Source organism: Hordeum vulgare, chromosome 6H (genome assembly GCF_904849725.1).
Source record: "Hordeum vulgare subsp. vulgare chromosome 6H, MorexV3_pseudomolecules_assembly, whole genome shotgun sequence".
Lineage (NCBI taxonomy): Eukaryota > Viridiplantae > Streptophyta > Magnoliopsida > Poales > Poaceae > Hordeum > Hordeum vulgare.
Genome location: NC_058523.1, coordinates 34,716,700 through 34,733,374, shown reverse-complemented (window position 1 = coordinate 34,733,374; position 16,675 = coordinate 34,716,700). Strand labels below are relative to the sequence as shown.

The following is a 16,675-nucleotide window of genomic DNA, read 5'->3' as shown; positions in this document are numbered from 1 at the left end:
GTTTGGCTGTAGATGCTCCATATTACTACGTCAAATAGGATTGTCGAGGCGTGTCCATTTGTTAACAAAGGATCTACAAATACACGTTGCATCAGTCGACCGATTGATCACATAGCTTGACTATGGTCCATCACCGGCAGCTGGGACCCGAATGGGGTAACCCCAAACTTCCAAATTTCCCGCCAGAGAGAAGTCGGCAGGCGTCCTCCTCCAACTGCTACACGCACGACTTCGCCACGTCATCGATCCGCGTCGAAGTTTATCCGGTCCATCCATCCGAAACGGCGGCCAACGGCTGATATCCCGCACGTCATCGATCCGGAGCGCCCACCGTTCAACCAATCAGCGCCCACCTGTCGCCTCCTGCCTATAAAGACTCCGGCCCATCCCCGCTCCAATCCATCGCCTCTGTTTCTACATCTCCAGCCCGACCAATCTTTTCTCACCTTGGAAGAAGAAGCAGCAGCCGCCGCCGCATCAATGGCCCCCAAGGCTGCCGAGAAGAAGCCGGTGGAGAAGACCCCAGCAGGCAAGAAGCCCAAGGCGGAGAAGAAGGTGCCGGCGTCCAAGGAGGGCGGCGACAAGAAGGGGAAGAAGAAGTCCAAGAAGAGCGTGGAGACGTACAAGATCTACATCTTCAAGGTGCTCAAGCAGGTGCACCCGGACATCGGCATCTCCTCCAAGGCCATGTCCATCATGAACTCCTTCATCAACGACATTTTTGAGAAGCTCGCCGGCGAATCCGCCAAGCTCGCGAGGTACAACAAGAAGCCCACCATCACGTCCCGGGAGATCCAGACCTCCGTCCGCCTCGTCCTCCCCGGCGAGCTCGCCAAGCACGCTGTCTCCGAGGGCACCAAGGCCGTCACTAAGTTCACCTCGTCCTAGGCTCCTCGTGTGTTAGTTCTTGTGTTTCTTTCCTCTTCGTAGTCTGATGAATTCTGTAGCTAGCTGTGTGTGTGTTCTGACAGTGCCATCCTGTAACAATGGTGCTGCCTGAATAAATAGTCACGTTGCTGCTTGGATGGACGATGTCGTATGATTGACTGCCACCTTGGATTCTTGTTTCTCGCAGTATCATCTTGGTCCTCAAGCCAGGAAGATGGTTCTACATCTCTGAAAGTTTTGCACAGATGCTTGTCTGAAACAAATAGTTTGATTCTTATTGAGAAGTGGAGCTCCACTCGGGTAGTCAAGAGAGAATGGACAGCTCTTTTCATAGGCGTGTAAGCTGTGTTTGTGTGTGTGTGTGTGGGTGGAAGACTTGGTTCACAACGTTCTGCTACTTCAGTAAACATGTGAGGCAGAATATGCCCAAGACTCATGCTATTTCTGTTGAAAGCTTTGCATACGGAATTGATGCTGGTAATTCACCACTTTTCAACCAAGGATCTGAAATGGTTTGGATCTCCCAACAATTTTTCATTGAATATTCAACAGGGGGAAATTTCCACAAATGATTTTTTTCTAATTTGTTTTTTATTTACCATTAACACGGGCTAAAAAACCAGATTGTTGCACATTAGTATTTAGTACATCGTAGCAAGAGGGGCAGAGAGGCAATAACAATGTCGAAGAGGCCTCCGAAGAGGCGTCACCAACCGCGCCCGCAACGTCGAAGAGGTGAAGGGCACTAACCGAGGGGCCCTCCATCGACACACCGAGGCACCTCCAAAATTGCACCGCGAAGGAACAACAAAAAATGAGGTGATTGGCGGTCTCCAGAACCACCTTGCAGCATGGGCACCGAGCCTCCTCCTCCGCCAGAATAGTTATGCGGACGAGCACGCCCCCCATGTGGATGCACGACAGGGAAAACAACCATCCGAAGAACTTGACACGCGAGGGGGCCCGATTCGACCACAAGAAGGTGGCCGTCTCAGCCACCACGCCCCCGAGGCGGTGCAGGCCATACACCGCCCTGGCCGAGAACTGCCCTTCGGTCCCAGAGCAAAGAGGGGGGAGGGGGGGGGGGGTCAGCCGAGAGTCCAGAGACTCGCTTCCAGAGCAATCATCCATGATCGGTTGGACTTCTACGCATCCACAAGTACCACCGGAGTGAGCTGCGGAACAAGCAGTGCGCGCACCCCTCCCGACGGGCCTCCCACACCGTCATCTCCGGGTAGGTCGCGTGGGAGAACAAGGCGGAAAAAACCGTCTGGAGTGGCCCGCAGGGAAGCCACCCGCCGTTCCAGAACGAGGTCCGCCTGCCATCCCCCAGCCGCACACGGGAGAGCGAGCGATAAGTAGGGAGCTGGCCTTTTAGGGCACGCTAGTGTTGCCCCTCCAGGGGGACTGGCCGCGGGCGAGGAGAGAGCGACCGCCCATTTTCCCCCAAACCTATGACCCCACCTCGACAGGACCCCATCATACAAGCGGTGGGGCAGATTGAGGAGGAGGTAGTCGTTCTGGACCTTGAGAGCCCGAACCCCCATCCAACCTTCCGCCTTGGACCGGGAGATGCGCTCCTAGGCGACCAGGAACCGTGCCCCGGAGGCCCGGTCGGCAATGTTCCACAAGAACATCCTTCGGAGCTTGTCGAGAGCGGCGGACACCATGGGGGGGGGGGCGCATGGCGGCCATGGCGTAGGTGTGGATGGAATCCAGGACCGCGTTGATGAGCACCAGCCTTCCGCGGGGGACAACAGGCGCCGCGTCCTCCACCCCGTGAGGTAGTGGTCCATCTTAGCGATCAAGGGAGCGATGTCCTCGAGCCTGAGCTTGTCGCAGGAGAGCGGCATCCCTAGATAAGACTATGGAAACGAGCCGACGCTACATTGGAATGACCGCACGACCGTAACCAGCACCATCGGCTCGACGTGCAAGGGCACGAGGGTGCTCTTGGAGAAGTTGATCACGAGCCCCATAGCTGTTGCAAAAATATCGAGAATCCCATGCAACCGGGCCACCGGCGCCGAGTTGGCACGCAAGATGATAAGCGTGTCGTCTGCGTACTACAACACCACCGGCGGCGCCCCATCCACGAAGGGGTGTCGAAGAACCTTGTCACTCCGAATCATGCGTTGGAGTACGTCTGTGACCAGGAGGAAAAGGTAGGGCGAGACAGGGTCCCCGTGGCGCAGGCCCTTCTTCACAGAGAACCATCGCCCGGGGACCCCGTTGAGTAGCACTGCCGCCTGAGAGGAGCAGAGGATGAGGTCCATCCAGTCACACCAAGTGGGACGAAACGCCCGTGCCTCCAAGATCTGACGCACGCTGGTCCACGCGATGGAGTGGAAGGCTTTAGCGAAGTTAGCTTGAACACAAGGGTGGGCGTAGCGCGCTTATGGCAACACTGGACCAACTCCACCGCATAGGCGAAGTTCTCCGAGATGCTCCTACCCGAGAGGAAGCCGCACTGGTCTTCATTGATCAGACCCACGATCTACTGTTGAACCCGAGAGGTGAGAGCACGACAGAGGATTTTGACATCCCCATTCTGCAGCATCACAGATCTGTCTTTCTCCCCCTCGCCCATGTCCATGTCGAGGTCATCATTGGTGTCTTCCCTCGCCGGACTGTTACAGCGTCCCGCAAAGCATCCACCTCGCCGGCACCATGCTGACCAGGTCCGCAGCCACCTCCTAGACCTGTCCCGACGCGCATGCTCTAGGTTGCCCTGAGATCTTTGAAGAAAAAGGCTGATGGTGCATGGATACCATTACCATGCTCCTTGAAGACATGATCAAGTTGTCCACAAACATCACACCAGTCCGAAAACCTTTCATACTTTACCAAGTAGATCTGTCTTTCTCCCCCTCGGATCACTGAAACGGTGTTTTTCAGAGGTTTGAAAACATTGATCTTCACCCATACTCAATAGAAGTTGCCGACAAAGTCCTGGGTGATTGGTTATGTATAGAGAACTTCTCCCACCCTGGCTGCTAATGCTCCCACCAGGTGTGCGAATTTATCTGGGACATCATGAATTTGGATCCATATATCTATTGTGTCTAGCTTGACCATTGTTGGTTTTGTGACTTGTCAGTATTTGCATTCACCTAGTACTACACACTAGACAACTGACAAAAGAATTATAAGATATATAAAGCATACTGCAAGTTTGGTCTCGAGTTTAGGCAGCCTAATTCTACTCTAGTTAGTGCATTTTCAACTCGGCAGGATGTAGTGTTGACAGAAAATCAACTGAAGGTTTTGCAGTATTTTATGGCTCTAATCTTATTTCCTAAGTGCCAGAAATTAGGACACGGTGTCAAGATCAAGTAATCAAACTGAGTACAAGTCATTAGCTAATGCAACAACTGAGATCATTTGGCTTGAATCACTACTGAATGAATTGGGAATCAAGTAACATCGTATCTTATGTTTATGGTGTGATAATCTAGGAGCTACATATCTCTCTGCTAATCCATTCTTCCATGAAAGATCTAAGCATATTAAAATTTATTTTCACTCCATGCGAGAAAGAGTTGTAGAGAAAAAATTGGACATACGGTTCATTCCATCCAAAGATCAAGACGGTTTCATCAAAGCTTTATCAGTCAAGCCATTTGAGAAATCCAAAAGAAATCTTAACATAGGATAATTGAGATTAAGGGAAGGTGTTAGACAGATAGTTGTTTAAAGGGCTGCTACAAATCATCCGGCTGATTTCTTTGATAAATCAGCCGGGTCCTAAGACGTTAGATTCAATACTCGTAAGCCGTCGGATTTGGTCAACGTATGTCGTATGTATTTCTTCGCATCGCTAGGACACCCGCTTCGATCTTTTCTGGCCGCAGCACCATCCGCGGACTGCACACTGCTGCGAGCAGCACTGCACATCGCTGCAAGCATGACGGCCGCCACCGACAAGACCTGCATTGCAGCACCGTGAGCCGCCGGCGAAGCTCCATTGCGACACCGGGTGCTGCATCACAGCTCCGGGGCCGCCGACGAGCGCTTCATCGCAGCATCGAAAGCCGGCGGCGAAGCTCCATTGCGACACTGGGTGCTGCATCATAGCTCCGGGGCTGCCGACCAGCGCTTCATCGCAGCATCGAAAGCCAGCGGCGAAGCTCGAGTGCAGCATCGATGTTCACCGACGGGCGCCGATGATGCTACACTGCAGTACCAACCCCCTGCACGGCGGGGATGAATCGCAACACCCGACGCCGGCAAGCGCACTCCATCGCAGCACCATACAATGGCAGCGCGTTTCGGTACATCACCGAGCGCTGCACACCTCCAGGCATGCCAGCCAATGCTGCATCGCACCTCCAGGCATGCCGACCAACGGTGAAGCTCGCATCTCCCGCTGCAACGCAGCACCCGCAGCCGCTCGTGGAGCTTCAATGCAGTCGTGGACACTGCAGCGCATGGATTTTCGTCGGAGAATAAAAGATGGAGCAAGGGGAATGGGAAGAGCACCGGTCGGGAAGGGAGAGCGGGTCAGAGGTGCGGGAAGGCTTTGTGTGGCTGAGCGCTCGCGTGAGGATAAGGCTGATTATGACGAAGCGGTGGGCTGCCCCACCGAGACGCGTGTCGCGCCTGGGAGGAGGCTTAGGCGTCGCTGTAATCAGCCGCCTGATTTTGAACGTTTCCCTTGTTTAAACCGTGCAACCTCAACTATCTCTCTCTCTCTCTCGTATCAATCTTCTACTCCTGTAACCGACATGTCCTAGCGATCGTTGGATGCTTGTAGACCATGACAGGGTTTTTGTCTTGATCCATATAAAACCAACGCGACTCAGTCACGGGGGAGTAGGAACGCTTCCATTCAACAATGGTGAGCGATGTTTTGGCGTGGCATAAGATTGTGCCGAGTGAAATTTTAGTTTTACTTTCTACGGAGTCTTTGGTGCAATATTGCAATATATTTATGTATGTATCTTGTGATGACTACATGTATACTCTTTGTAATTGACTTTTCTAATTAATAAAATATAGTCCATCTGTTTCAAATTTTTTGTTTTACATTTTTCTAGATATGAATGTATCAAGTTAAGTTTTAGTATTTAGGTACGTTCATTTTCTAGACAAACCTAAGATAAATTTTTTTAAGGCGAAGGGAGTACGTGATAAAAAAAAACCCATCGATACCCAGTATGGTGTGACAGACAACAGTCCCCTGAACGTTTTGATCAGTTCATTTTCAGTGAAGAAAATCAGTGGACAGACGAAAGGGCGCATGCATGAAAGTAATCAAACGAGTCCGGTTTCACCTCGAATTTGCAATGGATAATACAACAACATTAGAGACCGTCCATGGCGGCGTCCAAGCGCACGCGCGCGGCCTTATGCATCTAAGCTCGAACTTGGACAAGAGATAAAACCGTACGTAGTACAATATTTACCGCCGGTGGCAAGCATCAACCCCACGTACGATCAGTTGTGGCAGATCTTGGCGGTGGGCATGGTGATGCAGACGGGGGCGTACTTCTTCTTGGCCTCTGGGGTGCCCTTCTTGACGTCCGACTCGGCGAACGCCGCCGTGCCGATGGCCGAGACGGCCGCGGCGGCGGCGGCGAACACCACGGCGCGGCGGCCGTCGGTGGCGGGCTCCACGGCCGCCAGCTTGGCCGCCGGCTCCTGCTGGCGCTCGACCTTGGCGGCCCGGGCCACCACGAGGCCGCGGCGCGGGGCGGCCGCGCGCCGGTCGACCGCCACGGCCGCGGAGAGGGACGCCATCATGGTGAGCGACGCCATCGATCGGGACGGAGCTGCGGAGTTCTCTGGACGATCACTCTGCGCTGGGCGTGCTTGATGATGATGATGATGATGCTAGTGGGGGTGCGTTTTGGTGCGGGGCTATTTGGTTATGAAGGTGCCGGCGAGGCGACGGCGCGCCTTATCTCTCGTGGGGATGACGTGCCCACTGGCGAGCGGCCATGTGGCGGCGGCGCGTGACGTGGCCGGATAGCGTGGGATGCGGTGGATAACAAATGGGAGGACCCGGATGGAGGCCGGATTCGGGTTTCTGGACGGGATCGCGATGGTGGCCCTTGGACCTCTGGCACGTCGTTCATGAACCATCATGCCAGAGTAAACCAGAAGCGCCTTCATGTAATCAGTCAGTGGTATCGAAGAGTTAATCCAGCGTATCATCAGAAAAAAGAAGGTGAAAAAACGTGGGTGTTCAGGCATAGCATTTATTTTTTTCCACGCAATGTACGGTAAGCGCGAAAACGCATGCTTTACTTTAGGCCTCTCTTAATGCTTCACCTTATACAGGTGCTAAGCTTATCAGGGCATCTCCAATGATCATATGATCATCGTTGGTAAAATTTGCTACATAGATAATTTTGATGACATGACACATAATAAAAGAAGAGAGAGAATGAAACCGTATGAACTTGAAGCAACGGTTCATGCACAAGCTCCGAGTCAAACATGGTTATTTCTTCAACATTTAATGGACCCACTTAGTTATTTTACATACGGTTAACATACAGTCTATTGAAGAGCTTGTATGATGTGCTGTTGGTTGATGATGTGGACACTTATACCAACGATTGAACATACGGACTGTTGGAGATGCTCTCATGTAAGTGAAAAATCTGATGTGGCAAGGTAATTAAGAAGAGAGAGATGAATGTGTGGTAACCCCAGAAGAAAACAATGTCAAGCGCGTAAACTTAGACTGGTCATAGTGGGGAGTATCATATAGTAGTATCATGCATATAATACTATTGTATGATACTATCTTCATAGTGCATAGTATCATAAACTAGTATCATAGGTACATACCGTAACATGTTAAATGTTATGCTACTATGTACTCCCTCCGTTTCAAAATATAAGACCTTTTAGAGATTACACTAGGAGACTACATACGGAGCAAAATGAGTGAATCTACATTCTAAAATATGTCTACGTACATCCGTATGTAGTTCATAGTGCAATATCTAAAAGGTCTTATATTTAGGAACGGAGGGAGTACCATGCATGTCAATAAATGAGGTCATCTATAATACTAGTTTATTATACTATGCATTATGAAGATAGTATCATACAATAGCATCATATGCATGATACTACTATATGATACTTCCCACTATGACCAGCCTAAATGAAACAAACCCACCAATGCATGAAAAATGCTTAGCAACAAGTTAAACACCTATGCATTGGGGCCTTTATTTGCTAAATCATTAAATGAAAAATGCTTAACAACAAGTTAAACAACTATGCATCGGGGCCTTTATTTGCTAAATCCTTTAATATGTTTAGCATCTTATCTTAGCATAGATGCATTGGAGGTAGCCTTACATGAGTGACAAATACATAACTGAACTTATCCGGGGTGAAATAATGAAGGCCTAATTGTCTTAATGTACAAATGCAAGTCTATCCAATCAAAACTAATAAAATTCAATTGTGAAGCTGTATGCACTAAAAGAAATTAACAAAACAAATGGTTTAAAATGTTGCCCTTACAAACTAATACATCTTTTCATTTGCACCAGCTTGATATTGTACCGCTGTTGTCACTCAGGTCGCGCTAGGCGTTGCACTAGGCATTGCTTCTTCTCGTTGTGCCATTATCCAGGTGTCTGACGTCCAACGAGGCGGAGCTTTGTGTCTGAGAGGCGATGGCGGCAGGAGTGGACGTGGGCGACGACGAGGTTAGAACTACTTGAAACCTAGTTGAGTGGTCGTGCCAATTTTCCACTTTAGTCGCATCCGAAGGCAGCACGATCCGTCTGGCACGTGAAAACTAGGGTGGCGACGCAACCCCTTCGGTAGCGCGTTTTCCCGCGTCATCTAGCTCTGAGTCGAATGTAAACGGCGGCATGCATCACAACCCATCCGATGTTATGAAGCGCCATGCTAGTCGTGCGAGGTAGAGGACGCGGGAGGCAGTTGCAACCCTTGCGACCAAGGCCGCGAAGGCGGTGTCGCATGCCACCGTTGAGCCACAAAGTGTGAACGTCGTGTGGCGTCACTACGGCTCGCCGCTCATGGCAAAATCCGGCTATTTAAGCCCGGCACGGGCGTTGTGCACATCTTTCGCACGAAAACTATGGTAGTATGTAGGATTTTTTTACCTACTTTGTATGAATATAAGAGTTCAAATATGAAAAACTTAAATGTGAATGTGTAGATTTAAAAACTGACAGGTCAGTACCCGCGGACGCGCGCAACACGCATCAATGCTACAAGTGCTCTCGTGAGAGGCATGTCGGCTATTGTTCACTAGTGGGGACAGGGCCTATAGCCCCGGCCCGTAAGGGGCTTTAGTCCCGGTTCACCAACCGGGACTAAAGGGGCGGGACTAAAGGCCTAACCTTTTCGTCCCGGCCCTGTTACACGCCGGGACTAAAGGTGCTCCATGTGGGCGCCTCGTAGCGCCCCAGGGGCAGGCCCTTTAGTCCCGGTTCGCTACACGGACGGGGACTAAAGATTTTCAGATTTTTCTGGTTTTTGGGTTTTTTATTTTTGAATGAAATTATTTTGGGTTTTAGGGTTTTAGGGTTTAGGTGTTCGGGAGATTAACGTGATGCCTCGTTTGGTGTTCGGCAATTAGTTTTCATATAATTTAAATATAAATAATTATGCATGTATATATAAGATTAACTTATCTTACAAGCGAGCATATATATATACAATTATATGCAGATCTGAATTATCGGGACTAGAGCCCGTCTATTCGATTACATGGACGAACATCAGTAATGACCCCTATTTACACTAAATCGTCCTTTGTCATCTATAGCTTCCGTCCTCAGAAATCCCGCAAGCTCCTCTGCAACAGCAATCGCGCGTTGCTCTCGTAGGACCTTCGTCCTCATGGCCGTGTGCTATATAAGAAGAGGAGATGAATATGAATATCAATCATGATAGCAAAGAATGGCGGGTAAAAATAGAGGTGTGAATGTTCATTGCTTACGTCGAATCTGTGATCCTTGAGCTCAGAGGTAAACGTGCGAATGGTCTCGCAAACATAGTATCCGCATAGATGCGTTCCCCGTGGCTGCTGGTCGCATTTTACGAGAATAGAATATATATAATCAAAATAATAATCTAGCATCATAAATGTATTGAAAATTGATAGAAGTATATCATACTACTACTTACCTGAGCCGCTCTAAAGGTCAGCTTCTCAGAAAAGTTACCGGTAGTCACGCACTTGAATCGCTTCCAAACCCTGCCCGATAAGGATAATGATTTGCTAAGTTTTTCATTAATTGATATATCAGAAAATCATCGAAAGAGACCGATAGAGCGCAAGAAAGATTAAAATTACCCTTGGAGCATGTCCTGCAGTCTTTGGAACTGTTCCAAGGGTCTCCGTAATGGGTCGAAGGCATCAACTCTTCCCTTATCAATTTGAATGTCCAATAAAATCCAATGGAAGCTGCACATGTATATATATATATATATATATATATATATATATATATATATATGTATGTGTGTGTGTGTGTGTGTGTGTCAGTAACTTATCAATTACACTTATAAGTGAATGGACACAACAGAGTAAAGACCCTCACCTGAAGTTGTATGGAAACAGTATGTGGTCACAGAAATTTTGATCTGTTAGAAACCTTAGAAGGTTTTCCTCCGTCTCCTTGGGTTTGTCAGTTAGCGTCGCTATATGTATTTTATCTGGGTCAATAAACCCAATATTTAGGATGCTCTTACTTTTACACTCCAGAATCTTCATTCTGCATAATAGAGTACAAGTTATATATAGACAATGAATTGAAATAACTAAACAAGTTATATATAGACAACGAATTAAAAAACTTACAGACAATAGCAACTCATAAGCGATTTGTCGAGGGCGTCGCCATTGTACATCTGGAAGAGTTCATCAAAGTCGATATGAATTTCTTCGGAGCGGCCGTAGTACTCCCGTGGGACACTCAGCACGATCATCGTTCTCCCATTCTTTGATTCACTTAAGTACCATTTATGCAAGTAACGCATATTTGTTGGGAGATCATCTTTGCTGACCAAAGGCTCTCCCATGACAAACTGTGGCTTAGGGGCTACCACAGCCTTGGGTATCCTGTCGTCTTGGGAAGCCAGCAAATCTTCAACCGAGATACGACATTCATCCGCCAACTCCTTTGCTCTTTCAAAAGCTTGCCCCTGCACTGGAGGGGGAACATTCTCGGTTAACACCTTGAGGGGTGGGATCGACTGTTTGGCCTGTTGTCCAAGCTGAGGAACGTCTGATTTTTTCTTGCTTGTAGTTGAACTTGATTTGCTCCCACTTGCACTTGCACGTGAGCTGCTCTTTTTCACTTCCTTCTGCAATGTGCGTGTATAGTCATCAGTCTTATAGTGTAAGTCATACTGTGATGGAGTGGTTATGAAGTCTTTTGCCCATGCTATGTGCTTCTCGGTGTATTCCGGGCGGGGCTCGGGTTCCTTCCTTTTCATCTGCGCATCATGCTGTTCCTTTGCTATCCTGGCGTTTTCCTCGGGGGTACGATCATAAGGTCTGATAGCAAGATTAGCATGAGGTACCTTTGGGAGGGGCGACAGTTTGCGCTTTGGGGAGCTCCGTCGCTTAGAAATCTTCGACGGAGCGTTCTTGCTGGCACGCTTCCGCTTAGTATCATGTGCGGGCGGCGGCGGAGACGGACGACCTAAGTCCGGCGGCGGTGATCGAGATGGACTCGTGTTGTGCTCGCCGACGTCATGTGGAGGGCTTGGAGGTAATGGAGGTGTAGGTGACCTGCGATGACTCGGAGGTGGTGTTTTCCTTGGGGCCGAGCCTGGAAGCTTGATGTAGTTCTTGTCCCATAGGATGACTCCACCCAGTACTTCTCCGAGTGTCCTCTCATCTTCGGGTCCAGCTATGTCGAGCTCCATATCATTAAACCCCGTCATGATTTCATCCACCCCGACTTTAGCAAAGCCAGCTGGAATCTCACGGCCATGCCAGCGTGCATCAGGGCCAGAAGGTAAAGCTTGTCCGACGGCCACCTTCATGGATATGTTCTTGAATTTCTGATGGAGTTCACATGATGTTGACTCCTTGATTCCATCCACGGGTAGCCAGGACTGTTGGGGATCGTCGCATGGGAAACAAAAAATTTCCTACACGCACGAAGACCTATCATGGTGATGTCCATCTACGAGAGGGGATGTGTGATCTACGTACCCTTGTAGACCGTACAGCAGAAGCGTTAGTGAACGCGGTTGATGTAGTGGAACGTCCTCACGTCCCTCGATCCGCCCCGCGAACCGTCCCGTGATCAATCCCACGATCTAGTGCCGAACGGACGACACCTCCGCGTTCAGCACACGTATAGCTCGACGATGATCTTGGCCTTCTTGATCCAGCAAGAGAGACGGAGAGGTAGATGAGTTCTCCGGCAGCGTGACGGCGCTCCGGAGGTTGGTGATGATCTTGTCTCAGCAGGGCTCCGCCCGAGCTCCGCAGAAACGCGATCTAGAGGAAAAAACCATGGAGGTATGTGGTCGGGCTGTCGTGGAAAAGTCGTCTCAAATCAGCCCTAAAACCTCCGTATATATAGGTGGGGGAGGGGGGGCCTTGCCTTGGGGCTCAAGGAGCCCCAAGGGGGTCGGCCGAGCCAAGGGGGGAAGGTCTCCCCCCCAAACCGAGTTGGACTTGGTTTGGTGGGTGGGAGTCCTTCCTTCCCTTCCCACCTCCTTCCTTTTTTTTTCTTTCTCTTTGATTTTTATTCCAATGCGCATAGGGCCCTTTTGGGCTGTCCCACCAGCCCACTAAGGGCTGGTGCGCCACCCTCAAGGCCTATGGGCTTCCCCGGGGTGGGTTGCCCCCCCGGTGAACTCCCGGAACCCATTCGTCATTCCCGGTAACTCCGAAAACCTTCCGGTAATCAAATGAGGTCATCCTATATATCAATCTTCGTTTCCGGACCATTCCGGAAACCCTCGTGATGTCCGTGATCTCATCCGGGACTCCGAACAACATTCGGTAACCAACCATATAACTCAAATACGCATAAAACAACGTCGAACCTTAAGTGTGCAGACCCTGCGGGTTCGAGAACTATGTAGACAAGACCCGAGAGACTCCTCGGTCAATATCCAATAGCGGGACCTGGATGCCCATATTGGATCCTACATATTCTACGAAGATCTTATCGTTTGAACCTCAGTGCCAAGGATTCATATAATCCCGTATGTCATTCCCTTTGTCCTTCGGTATGTTACTTGCCCGAGATTCGATCGTCAGTATCCACATACCTATTTCAATCTCGTTTACCGGCAAGTCTCTTTACTCGTTCCGTAATACAAGATCCCGCAACTTACACTCAGTCACATTGCTTGCAAGGCTTGTGTGTGATGTTGTATTACCGAGTGGGCCCCGAGATACCTCTCCGTCACACAGAGTGACAAATCCCAGTCTTGATCCATACTAACTCAACTAACACCTTCGGTGTCAGTGAGTTATATGATCTCATGGTTATAGGAACAAATACTTGACACGCAGAAAATAGTAGCAACAAAATGACACGATCAGCATGCTACGTCTATTAGTTTGGGTCTAGTCCATCACATGATTCTCCTAATGATGTGATCCCGTTATCAAGTAACAACACTTGCCTATGGCCAGGAAACCTTGGCCATCTTTGATCAACGAGCTAGTCAACTAGAGGCTTACTAGGGACAGTGTTTTGTCTATGTATCCACACAAGTATTGTGTTTCCAATCAATACAATTATAGCATGGATAATAAACGATTATCATGAACAAAGAAATATAATAATAACTAATTTATTATTGCCTCTAGGGCATATTTCCAACAGTCTCCCACTTGCACTAGAGTCAATAATCTAGTTCACATCACCATGTGATTCCAACGAATCCAACACCCATATAGTTATGGGGTCTGATCACGTCTTGCTCGTGAGAGAGGTTTCAGTCAACGGTTCTGAAACTTTCAGATCCGTGTGTTCTTTACAAATCATTATGTCATCTTATAGATGCTGCTACTATGTGCTATTCGGAAATACTCCAAACATCTACTCTACTATACGAATCCGTTTCACTACTCATAGTTATTCGGATTAGTGTCAAAGCTTGCATCGACGTAACCCTTTACGACGAACTCTTTAACCACCTCCATAATCGAGAAAAATTCCTTAGTCCATCAGTTACTAAGGATAAATTTTGACCGCTGCTAGTGATTCAATCATGGATCACTCTCTGTACCTCTCAACAGACTTTGAGTTAAGGCACACATCAGGTGCGGTACTCAGCATGGCATACTTTAGAGTCTACGGCTAAGGCATAGAAGACGACCTTCGTCTATTCTCTTTATTCCGCCGTGGTCGGGTTTTGAGTCTTACTCAAATTCACACCTTACAACGCAACCAAGAACTCCTTCTTTGCTGATCCATTTTGAACTCCTTCAAAAACTTGTCAAGGCATGCATCTTGTTGAAACTTCTATCAAGCGCTTTCGATCTATCTCCATAGATCTTTGATGCTCAACGTTCAAGTAGCGCAATCTAGGTATTCCTTTGAAAACTCCTTTCAAACAACCTTGTATGCTTTACAGAAATTCTACATTACTTCTGATCCACAATATGTCAACCACATATACTTATCAGAAATTCTATAGTGCTCCCACTCACTTCTTTGGAAATACAAGTTTCTCATAAACCTTGTACAAACCCAAAATCTTTGATCATCTCATCAAAGTGTATATTCCAACTCCGAGATGCTTGCACCAGTCCATTGAAGGATCGCTGGAGCTTGCATACTTGCTAGTATCTTTAGGATCGACAAAACCTCCTGGTTGTATCACATACAATGTTTGCTCAAGGAAACCGTCGAGGAAACAATGTTTTGACGTCCTATGTGCAATATTTCATAAATAATGCATCAACTACTAACATAATTCTAACAGACTTTTAGCATCGCTACGAGTGAGAAAGTCTCATCATAGTCAACTGTTTGATCATGTCGGAAACATCTTTGCGACAAGTCGAGCTTTTCTTAATAGTGACTTATCACTATCATCGTCTGTCTTCCTTTTAAAGATCCATCTTTACTCAATAGTCCTATGACCATCAAGTAGTTCTTCCAAAGTCTACACTTTGTTTTCATACATGGATCCTCTCTCGGATTTCATGGCTTCCAGCCATTTGTCGGAATCTGGGCCCACCATTGCTTTCTCCATAACTCGTAGGTTCACTGTTGCTCAACAACATGACCTCCAAGATAGGGTTACCGTACCACTCTGTAGTAGTACGCGACCTTGTCAACCTACGAGGCTTGTAGTAACTTGATCCGATGCTCGATGATCACCATCATCAGCTTCCACTTCAATTGGTGTAGGCGCCACATGAACAACTTCCTGCGCCCTGCTACACACTGGTCGAAGTGATGGTTCAATAACCTCATCAAGTTCTACCACCCTCCCACTCAATTCTTTCAAGAGAAACCTTTCCTCGAGAAAGGATCCGTTTCTAGAAACAAACACTTTGCTTTCGGATCTGAGATAGGAGATGTACCCAACTGTTTTGGATATCCTATGAAGATGCATTTATCCGCTTTGGGTTCGAGCTTATCAGACTGAAACTTTTTCACATAAGTGTCGAAACCCCGAAACTTTCAAGAAACGACAGTTTAGATTTCTCTAAACCTCAGTCTATATTGTGTCATCTCAACGGAAATACGTGGTGCCCTATTTAAAGTGAATGCGGTTGTCTCTAATGCTTAACCCATAAACGACAGTGGTAATTCGATAAGAGACATCATAGCATGCACCATACCAAATAGTGTGTGGCTATGACGTTCAGACACATCATCACACTATGATGTTCTAGGTGGCATGAACCGCGAAACAATTTCCACATTGTCTCAACTGCGTACCAAAACTCGTAACTCGGATATTCATTTCTATGATCATATCATAGACAGTTTATCCTCTTGTTACGACGAACTTCACTCCGAAACAGAATTGAACTTTTCAATATTTCAGACTTGTGATTCATTAAGCAAATACTCTAGTATCTACTCAAATCGTCATTGAAGTAAGAACATAATGATATCCACTGCGTGCCTCAGCACCCATTGGACTGCATACATCAAAATGTATCACTTCCAACAAGTTACTATCTTATTTCATCTCAATGAAAACAAGGCCTAGCTCATGTGGTATGATTTGCATGTCACTAGTGATTCAAAATCAAGTGAGTATAAAGATCCATCAGCATGGAGCCTCTTCATGCAATTTATACCAACATGACTCAAGCGGCAGTGCCACAAGTAAGTGGTACTATCATCATTACCTCGTATCTTTTTGGCACCAATATCATGAACATGTGTAACACTACAATCGAGATTCAATAAACCATTGAAGGTGATTATTCAAGCAAATAGAGTAACCATTATTCTCTTTAAATGAATAATCGTATTGCAATAAACACGATCCAATCATGTTCATGCTTAACGCAAGCACCAAATAACAATTATTTAGGTTTAACACCAATCCCGATGGTAGAGGGAGCGTGCGACGTTTGATCATATCAACCTTGGAAACACTTCCAACACGTATCGTCACCTCGCCTTTAGCTAGTCTCCGTTTATGTCGTAGCTTTCATTTCGTGTTACGAATCACTTAGCAACCGAACCGGTATCCAATACCCTCGTGCTACTAGGAGTACTAGTAAAGTACACATCAACATCATGCATATCAAATATACTTCTTTCGACTTTTGCCAGCCTTCTTATCTACCAAGTATCTAGAGTTACTCCGCCTCAGTGACTGTTACCCT

General features: G+C 47.7%; 2 protein-coding genes across 2 annotated transcripts; one reads left to right on the top strand and one right to left on the bottom strand.

Moving 5' to 3' along the window:
- Positions 1 to 389: 389 nt before the first annotated feature.
- LOC123402175 (histone H2B.4) lies at positions 390 to 1,025 on the top strand. The gene has a single exon (XM_045096055.1). The coding sequence runs from the start codon at positions 481 to 483 to the stop codon at positions 886 to 888; it is 408 nt and encodes a 135-aa protein (XP_044951990.1). The 5' UTR covers positions 390 to 480; the 3' UTR covers positions 889 to 1,025.
- Positions 1,026 to 6,141: 5,116 nt separating this feature from the next.
- LOC123402174 (photosystem II 5 kDa protein, chloroplastic-like) lies at positions 6,142 to 6,746 on the bottom strand. Its single transcript, XM_045096054.1, has one exon. The coding sequence runs from the start codon at positions 6,646 to 6,648 to the stop codon at positions 6,328 to 6,330; it is 321 nt and encodes a 106-aa protein (XP_044951989.1). The 5' UTR covers positions 6,649 to 6,746; the 3' UTR covers positions 6,142 to 6,327.
- Positions 6,747 to 16,675: the final 9,929 nt, after the last annotated feature.

Coding starts and splice junctions, on each gene's coding strand:
- LOC123402175 (XM_045096055.1), top strand. CDS start 481: ATGGCCCCCAAGGCTGCCGAGAAGAAGCCGGTGGAGAAGACCCCAGCA.
- LOC123402174 (XM_045096054.1), bottom strand. CDS start 6,648: ATGGCGTCGCTCACCATGATGGCGTCCCTCTCCGCGGCCGTGGCGGTC.